At 38.1% G+C, this 9,979-nt stretch overlaps 1 protein-coding gene across 1 annotated transcript; it reads left to right on the top strand.

The window, feature by feature from the left end:
* The first annotated feature begins 3,322 nt into the window (after positions 1-3,322).
* On the top strand, positions 3,323-9,979 carry LOC140344826 (dimethylglycine dehydrogenase, mitochondrial-like). The gene is made up of 3 exons (XM_072432032.1): positions 3,323-3,989; positions 6,365-6,499; positions 8,322-9,979. The coding sequence occupies exons 1-3, from the start codon at positions 3,930-3,932 to the stop codon at positions 8,529-8,531; spliced, it is 405 nt and encodes a 134-aa protein (XP_072288133.1). The 5' UTR covers positions 3,323-3,929; the 3' UTR covers positions 8,532-9,979.

Here is a 9,979-nt window from a genome sequence, read left to right as displayed (position 1 = left end):
AGTACAATGCCACTATTCGCTCTTACCGTGAGGTGGAGTTTTTCGGATATGGCAATAAAACTGGGAAACTACTGGCCAATCTTGCAAAAGGCTTTCCCCCCCCCCCCCGAATTACAGCTATAAGGGACAGGTACCGGGTAGTTCATAAATCGCCCAAGGATATAGCTACTATTTTTGCTTCTTACTGTGACGCTTTATATACATCTCAAAACACAAATTTTGCTCAGGGGAAAGCTTTTTTGGACCGTTTAGGTCTTCCACAGTTAACTGAGAAGGAACTGAGCTATTTGAATAATTCAATAACAGAAGAGGAAGTGCTAAGGGCTATCAAGAGCTCAGGTAACATTAAGGCACCTGTTCCAGATGGTTTTCCGTCTAAGTTTTACAAAATCTTGATCAATGAGGTTACGCCATCATTGACATCACTATATAACTATAACCCCATGTACTCTCACGCCTCCTATCTAGACTCTGGACGTCTAGCGTTCAATAAAGTTCTTCCAAAACAGTATAAGGTTCCATGAGATCCTGGCTCCTATCATCCTATTTCTTTGTTGAATAAGGATGTTAAACTATTCTCCAAGATCTTAGCAGACTGCTTGGCTACCATCCTCCCCCGATAGGTCAGTCCTGCACAGACGGGATTTATTCTTGGAAAATCCACCACATATAATATTCGAAGGGTGCTTTTGGTTCTGGAACAGGCTAGGTTGGATAGATCTTCTCCGGTGTTGTCAGCTCTCTTGGCTTTAGATGCTGAGAAAGCTTTTGACAGTGTGGAATGGCCATGGTTGCACATGTTTTTGGAGAAATTTGGATTCAAAGGCCATATTGCAAATTCATTTAAATCCATGTATTCAAGTACAAGAGCCCAGGTACATGTAGCAGGAGTATCTTCACCAGTGTTTCCGCTGGGCAGGGGCACAAGACAGGGTTGCCCGTTGACTCCCCTCCTTTTTAATCTGGCCATTGAACCTCCAGCTAGATCTTTTGGAGATCTAAAAATATATGAGAGAATGAAGATAAGGGGTAAACATATTAGTATTGCTATGTTTGCAGATGACATTATGCTATTTCTCAATGACCCGGTTAAAGATCTGCCTAAAATCATCCAACACATCACATGTTTTGGTGTCTTCTCAGGATTTAAAATTAACTATACAAAAAGTGAATTACTGGGCCTCTCCCTGGCCCCATCTAAGGAACTATTAGCTTGTGCAGAGACATTAGGACTTAAGCTACCTAAATCCTATGTCATATACTTGGTATTTAAAATATCACGCTTTACTCCAGATTTGTACAACCTGCATTATGCCTCACTCATAACTAAAATTCTAGAGGAGCTAAAGCGGTGGAAGACTCTACCTTTATCATTGATGGGTCGCTGTCATCCTATCAAGATGATAACCGTTGCATAATTGCTGTATCCTATGCAGACATTGCCAAAAGTTTTGTCCAAAAACTCCACTCGGCTTTCACTCCATTTATTTGGCAAGGTAAACCCCCCGTATTTCTAGAATAAAATTATCTTAGGTGTGGGCCTTCCTGATTTAAGAAAGTACAACCTAGCCTGTATACTCAGACATATAAAGGACTGGTGGCATAATACTAGCTATTATACAATGACAAATTTGGAGTCTTTATTAGTGCGGCCCTACTCCCTCTTGCGACTCTTAAATACCCCGTTTTCACTTGTCTCTCGAGAATTCGAAAGTAATCTTTTGTTGTGAGACACGTTGGCGGCTTGGAGGGAAATAAAAAAGTTATTTGGGTGTCATACTGGACCCACTACTGCTACCCCCTTGCGATCTACACCATGCTTTCCTCAGGGCCTTGTTTACAAGGCATTTGAAATGTGGGATGATAGAGGTCTTAGATGTTTGGGACAAATGTTAGATGATTCCCATTGGCCTCTTCCATTCGATATGCTTTGACTCATCTACGCACTACCGTCACATCACTTTATATAATATTTACAGGTTAAAACCACCTTCTTTGGCTCCACTGCCCTTTGCTCTAATTTATCATTGCCACCAATTGTCACACTTCTCTTGGGTGAAGCCTCTGCTAAACACTCCATATCTCAGCTTTATCCTCGTTTAATGGAGAGTACTGTTACCACCCCTGTAATAAAATCCTTTGTACTGAAATGGGCTTACTTTTTGGACCTCTCCCCCTCAGATAACCTGGATCTTTTGGAGACTAGTTGGGAGTGTGTCCGCAAGGTAGTGATCAGCGAACAATGGAGGGAGGTTCATTTTAAAATAGTCTATAGAGCATATTATGCTTTTGACGTACCTGTCAAACCCAGTGCATTTGCCTCTAGACTTACTGCATGTCCTAAATGTGCCTACAATAAAGCTCCTTTGGAGCACGCCCTATGGAACTGCCCTGTTATTTTCCGCTTTTGGAAAAAAGTTTTTGATTTTATGCACGTAGTTACAGGGCAGGCTAGACAGATACGACCACATTTGGCCCTCTTTCATGATGCTTCCATGAACATCTATTTCACACAACCTTCAGTTTCTAAATTTGGGCATCTTTGCCTTTTAGAGGCTAAGAAATGTATAATGAAACATTGGATAGAACCCTTTCCCCCCACCACCTCGCAATTTTTACAATATTCCAGGCTATAATGATCATTGATAAAAACCGAAGCCACTCAGCATAGTGATACCCATCCACAAAAGTTTTTTAATACTTGGATGAAATATTTACGACACACTTTATCACCCACCCAGCTCAATGATATTATTGAGCTCTTTCGACATACGGTTTGGTACGACACCCATCTTAACACCTATCTGACTAAATGTAGTTAGTTAGGTATTGGGGATTTAAGGCTGGATGATTATTTGTAGCTACTGTATTTATATCCCATCTTTGAAATCTGTAGGTATTTTGCAAAGATGTATTGGAATGAGGCGTCCGACTACTGATATTTCTGGAGTAACTGATTTAAGTAACTGATTCATGTGCATTACCCATCTGTTATGTTTTGTTATTGGTTATATACTGTTAATCTTGTTGATCTGACTTTTTTGTTTGGAAACTTGGAAAATGGTGAAAGGGCAGAAGAAGTATATATACAATGCTGCTTACTGTAAAAGTTTATTTGTATTTTACTTACTGCCAATAAAGAAATATTTAAAAAAAAAACAGAACTAATATCTGTGTTTGCATTTCCCAATCCAGGGAATAGTAGCTTGTTTTCCTTGCCTTCCTAAAAAAACCTGCTAGCTATAAGATTTGGCTGGCTTGCTCCTGACTTTACATTAGATTGCCAGTATTTCTATTGGAAATTCCCAAGTCAACTGTGACACAGGAGGACTTGAAAAAAACATTCCTCAGTCATATGTGTTAACAATTAGGGTCTCCATTATTATTTTAGCTCTCTGGTGGGTCCATGGCACCTGCTGCATTACATAAAAAATATGCCAAATTCCAGGAAAGCAATGTGTTATGGTGGGCTTAAGGTCCCAAGTCTGACCCTATCTGAACCTCAGTGCAAAATATGAACAAGGAACCCATTAAACCTCCTCTGTATCCCTATTTATTGCAAAGCGCTGTGTAATTTGTTGGCGCTATATAAACATTTAGTTTATTAATAATAATAATGTGGGCATCATCCAATAGGCAACGAACTGTGTGATTATTTATATTTATTCTACGTATAGGTAATACAGTCTCTATACAGTGAAATAAAAGACAGCCGTAGAGGATAGATGATTGTATGTATGGGATCTCAAACACTGAAATCTCTCAGAGAGTGCCTGGGAGGTATAAGCAACTGTTTTTTCTCCATTGCCCAACACAATTATGATATTTATGATTATTTATTATTTATTTATTATATATACTGTATTTTATATATATATCATTAGTATATCAGCAAGTTGTACTAATCATACCTATTATATTTTGGTAAGATGAACTGTGACACAAATCCACTGGAGGCTGGGCTACAATATTTCATAAAGTTAAACAAGGTAAGTGAAAAAAATGTTTATCCGTAAATGACTATTGCCGTTAAGTATGATAATATGTCTGGACAGCAGCGCCACAATCATTATATCTGAAGAGAAGAAGTGACAGTAGAATTTGTGCTCATAGAGACCATATACAATATTTCAATTTTCATTTTTTTTTTTTTTGAAAAGAGGGAATCTGATAGGTTTGTTCTGACAACTACTGACTTTCTTACTTCAGACTTTATTTATTTCATCATCTTTATTGTATTGTATCATTCTTTATCATCTTTATTGTATTAGCTTTTTATTAGTTTTTTTCCAGTTATCTCTAATATGTAAAGGACTACTAAAAAAAGATGCTTGTAATATAGTCACCCCAGCAAATTGTACAAATATGATTGTTTCTCAGTGCTGTTGTAAGGCCCTGGTCCAGCACTCACACCAGTCCCCCCAATCTAACGCCGCAGTCTTCCCCAATGGCAGCTCCTGCTCATCCTCGGGAGATCTGTTGTGTTTCCCAGCATACAGCAGCCCCCAGGAATTAGAGCACAAAGGATGGTGTGTGGGGAAGGACTGGCAGAAGACCAGGAGCCCAAAAAATAAAGCAGCACAAGGTTCTTACAAAGGCAAATCCATAATACAAACCAAAGGTCATACGCAGGTGATCAGTCCTCCAGACGAAGTATCCAAGTGTTGTTCCAGGCAGTATACAATCCAAGGGTCAGGAGCAGGAAAAGTCCTAACAGCTGACCTAAAGGATTAAAGCCAAAGAAAGAACTCAGCTGACAAAAACAGCTAAATATATAAATGTGAGAGTTTTATCTATAAAAAGATTTGTATTTCTGTCCATCAAGGCCCAAGGTTCGTACAGCTCATTCTCACATCTAAGGCCGGTTTGATGGTGGGGGGGGGGGGGGGGGGGGGGGGGGGGGGGGGGGGGACTGGTCTTTCTGTGATGCACTTTATTAAAGGCTCATACCTACTAATGGGGTGCAATAACAAAACGCATAGGAGCTCACAAGACTTGCGTTGGTGCTTGACATCTCAAACGCACCTTGCCAATGTACTGCAGAGCAACCCTTCATGTGAAATGTGGTGCATTGGGCAGCCCATTTCAATGAACATGAGGCACATGTGGGTTTTAAAATCAGAGGACACAGCTGCAGTGTGAATGGGCCCCTACAGGTTTCCTCCCCCAAAAAGTGTAAGAAGAAGCAGCACACAGGTGAGATTATCACTCATTTTTTCATCCTTTGCTGTGTCTCAGTACTGCTGATCCTTTCAGATTTTTGTAACCACTTCCTGTCTACATACATGCATTTCATTATTAACTGCATCACATTTCTAGGATCAGGTTTTCTGATGGTGACAATAGTAAATAATGCCTGCCTACAGAGCACTAAAACAACCACCTGTAGTCTCCATCAAAAGCCCTTGTGACAGGGTGATGGTGCAGGAGACTGCACAAGGAACTTCTTTGCAGGCTTACAAAATATTATTTTAATGAAAGCTTAGGATTTAAAGATATTACCATATTTAACTCGGGGTAGAAAAAACTTGCTAAAAGCGGTAACCCTGAGTCACACTCGGGGTAGGTAAACCTATGGAAGGTAATAGTAAAGACAACCTTACCTGATCCGCCAGCGTCCCGCGTCGTCCATTGCCGCGATCCCTGTGTTCTTTCTTCTTCCTCCGGCTGACTTCTGCATCCGATGAGTTACCGGGGAGTTCCCGGTGACGTCGGTGCGTGTGCATGTTGCCGGCGGGCGGGGCGGGAAATTCAAAATCCATTTGTATTGCATTGACTGCAAAATATCTGTATTGAATGCAATACATTAGATTTAAATGTATCAAATCAGTACATTATTTTCAAGAACATTTATTTTACAGTATATAGAATAATATGCGTGTAATATGTATTTTTTTATTTTATTTAAAAAAATTAAAAAAAATGTTTTTTTAAATATATAGATTTTTTAGTTTATTCAATTTATTATTTTTACATGATTTTGTGTTTCAAACTTTATTATACTCATACTATTATATTAAACTGTAAAATAAATTTTCACAGAAAACAATGTACCGCTTTTTAGACATTAGACCGCTTTTAAAACTGGAAAGAAATGAACCGCTAGGGAGGTTAAAGCTTATATAAACTTTTAGTGATTGGTTGTACATATATGTGTGAATTTGAACTTACAGTATACAGTAAGTGTATCCTAGGTATCTCATTGTGGCTCTGACTATTTTAGCAATGCACCACTGACATGTCAACATGTAAATTATGTATGGCTTTTAGCAGTGAAGATATTCATGTATGTAAATATCTGCTGGTCCACCATAGTAGTTCAGCACCACAGTCATTTATCATCATTCCCTTCCTGTGATTTCAGCAAGCCGACTTTATTGGCAAGCAGGCGCTGCAGAAAATTAAGGCAAGCGGGCTACGGCGGAAGCTAGTCTATCTCACCTTGGAAACGGATAATGTTGATCCTGAGGGAAATGAAAGCATCTGGCACAGTGGGAAGGTGAGAAGAGTTTAATCATTGGAAGTGGATTGGAAATCTTTTCCTGCTACAATGAGGAAACCTGAACTGAGAGCAGGATGAGTGATTGCAGCATTTTATAATCGTGTCACATGGCAGATGTATGTAAGATACAAAACAGTTATATTCATTTTCGTACAAGATGCTGTGCATTGTAAATGAGGGTTTTCACTTTTAGATTTTGTCAAAATTCCATTATTTTGTTGAAACAAATGCAGAAAGCAAAATTAGGGGAGTTTCTGGTGCTTTGTAGGTGTGCAATGGGCTTGAAAAAAGGCCCATGGAAGGCTAATCGAAGCCCCTATCTTGCACATGTTATTGTGCCATAAACAGCATCTATCAAAAAATTTTTAATAAAGAAAATTTTGGGCAAGCATTTTTCTAATGGTAGGGGGAGTCTGCTAGGGTAATGCAAGTGCTAAAAAAGCAACATTTTTGCCCTAATTTAAATAAACCACAATACCCTCATATACCTCCACCCACTACAGAAAAAAGAAAATTTCTCTGAAAGTTTCCTAGACAGCAAATTTGGCACATTTGCTCCAAAATCAACCTAATTCTCTCTTGATACATACTGGTCCAGGATCCCACAGAAAAACTTTAAAAACCACCTCTCGCTACAGTACACAAACAAAAAGTCATCCTTTTCCCCCAAATACAGGCTAAATGTTATCAGGAAAAGCTGCACTTATTCATTTTATTATATTCCAAGATCTGGTCCACGTAAATGATCATATTTATGTTTCGGGTTAATAATGTTCATAATAGCATTTTTATTGGCATTTTAAATAAATGTGTGGTCAAGAGGAACCTTTTGGGTCTCAGTGGAACATTTACATAGTAATGTCAGTGGAACAATTCATGTAGCAGTGAGTCACAGTCAGATGACAGAATCATAATTTATCCACATGGAAATATGTTTGTAGATTCTATAATGATATTGAGGTACAGAATAAACAAACATAGGTATTAACTAAATTCTTAGGAGTGGTAATGAAAGCAAACCTAGGGGAGGAACATTGAACCTTATTTTTAAAATCTTCTAGCTGACTGTTAATGGATTCCCACCAGGGAATGTTTAAGGGAATATCATTTTCCCTTTATTATAAATAGAGCCCATAGAGTCATAGTCAATGGGTTGATGCATACTAATGGTGCTCAATTAGGCCTGGGCCTCCAGGATATAACTACCTATTATCATGAAAAAGGTTATATGTATCTTTGGATTTGGTGGTTTTATATAAGTGAATGAATTTCCTTTTAATTACTTATCCACCTATCTCTCTAAGGAAGATCACATTGTTCTTTTACTTATCCACCTAGTGTAAAGGTGGCTTCTTATAAGTGAAAACCTGTTATTGCCGGATTGTTTGTAAAATCACATTTGAAAGATAAGATAGGACAATATGCTCAGATTATACTGTATGTACTTTCTATTACCACCACACATTATTCACATTGTGTTTAACCTTGTTGGACACAGCATGCTGTGACAGGTAAAGGGTGAATCACTTGGCAATGTGACACATCTGCCTAGCTCTGGTAAATGCTGTTCACAGTGTAGAACCAACTACTAGAGCAGGATAGATTGGTAAGATAATTAAAGATGATTTTCTAACTTCAGTCTGGAAACTTCAGTGCCTGCTTTTATGGATCAAAGGAAATTTCAAGTGTTCAAAGTGATATGCAGACTATATAAAAAAAGAAATAGAGTTAATAAAATGCTGTTGTATTGTGTTAATGAGTAGGACTATGGATTGGGTAAACTTGGTTTTAATTGAATATAAAAATCTTTTTTTTTCAGGTTATTGGCAACACTACATCAGGGACCTACAGCTACAACACTGACAAAAGTCTAGCTTTTGCCTATGTACCTATAGAGCTGAGTAAAGAAGGACAGAAACTTGAAGTGGAACTTGTTGGAAAGCATTACCCTGCCACAGTAGTCCAGGAGCCCCTCGTGTTCACCGAGCCAACCAGGAACCGTATGCGGCAAAAAAGTGGCACTGCTTAAAGCAAGTGATTAGACCCTGTGGATACTTATCTGTGTACATGGCTTACTTCCCTTACCTACCTATGCTTCTTAGGATGGCATTATTAGCAAAGCTGCTGCAGATATAGGAGAGAAGGCTGGTGATTTGTGTTACCATTCCTACGTACACACGTCGAGTGATTCTCGTCCAATTCTTGCCTCAGGGCTAGTATCGGACGAGAATCTGAGGTGTGTACAGTGGCCATCTGACGTCATTCATGGATCCGTCTTGGTGAAGGAGAAAGAGCACATCAGGGTGCCAATCACTTGTTCCCCCTCTCCATAGAGCAGAATGGCCCTGTATGTACAGCACTCGTTCATTAATTTTTCAGTTTTTTGTCGTTGAAAAATCCTTTCCAATGACAAAAATCTAACATGTGTATAGCCTAATACTGTGGTTGAAGCACTGGGAGACATGGGGTAGCAAAATTAGCAGCCAAGCGATAAAATACCACTTAATCTGTGAGCCAATTTAATCTGTGAATCAATCCTATTATCATACAAAAAACGAATGCAGTCACCACATCTAAGGACTAGAAAGCTGCAATATATTACATTTTTGTTTTTTTGGTCCAGGTATTTTAAAGGCATGTTCAGAATATTAGTTTTTGCCAGCAGTTTACCCAAAAATGGTTAACATTGGGTTAAATGGGTCTTTTCATTGTCCCTTCTTTATCTGAAAGTCAGTAGGAGACTGCAGCATAGCAAAATACAGTCTAGAAGGTACTAAATAATGTTTTTAATATACCTAAATAAAGATTTTTTTAGATTAATTAGATTTTTTTTTTATTTAAATTTAAATTTTTTATTTGAGCAATTCTCTATAAAAACATTTTTACTCAACCAAGCCAAATTTATTTTGTTACATACATATCCGAACAGTTACATGATATAGCGTCTGTCGGCCGCTGTCTGCACATGTATTCAACCATAAGAATGGGCACATAATACCTTGGTGTCTTCCTCCTGGTATTGCTACTTTCCTGGGAAGATTAAAGCGGACCTAAACTAAAATTTTTACCTTACATAAAAGTGTAGACAACCCTTTTGTATAAGGTAAAAACGACCTTCTTATTTGGGTGTAAAGGAGATTTAAAACCCTTTTTTTAAAAAAAAGGGGGGGGGGTAAAACCCACACCCCCTCTCCTTTCTGTCTTAAACTGCTCATATATACTGTATATTTTCATCTCTTGTTGTCATTAACCTGCACATAGCACAATAAAAAAAAACTCCAGTATTAGTTGTTTAGTTCCACTATAAGCATCAGTTTCTCAAAATCATATCATGTAAAAAAAAAAAAAATAATGTCATCCCATATTTTACTCTTGTAACCTGGTAGGGGTTGTTAATTATTGGTAAATATTGAAAATAAATGTATTTTAATGCATTGTAAATATTTGAGGTGCTAAATAAAGACAAAATGAATGTAA

The sequence above is a fragment of the Pyxicephalus adspersus genome, unplaced genomic scaffold, assembly GCF_032062135.1.
Source record: "Pyxicephalus adspersus unplaced genomic scaffold, UCB_Pads_2.0 Sca54, whole genome shotgun sequence".
Taxonomy (NCBI): domain Eukaryota; kingdom Metazoa; phylum Chordata; class Amphibia; order Anura; family Pyxicephalidae; genus Pyxicephalus; species Pyxicephalus adspersus.
The sequence above is the reverse complement of the archived record's forward strand: the minus strand, read 5'-3'. Positions and strand labels throughout refer to the sequence as shown.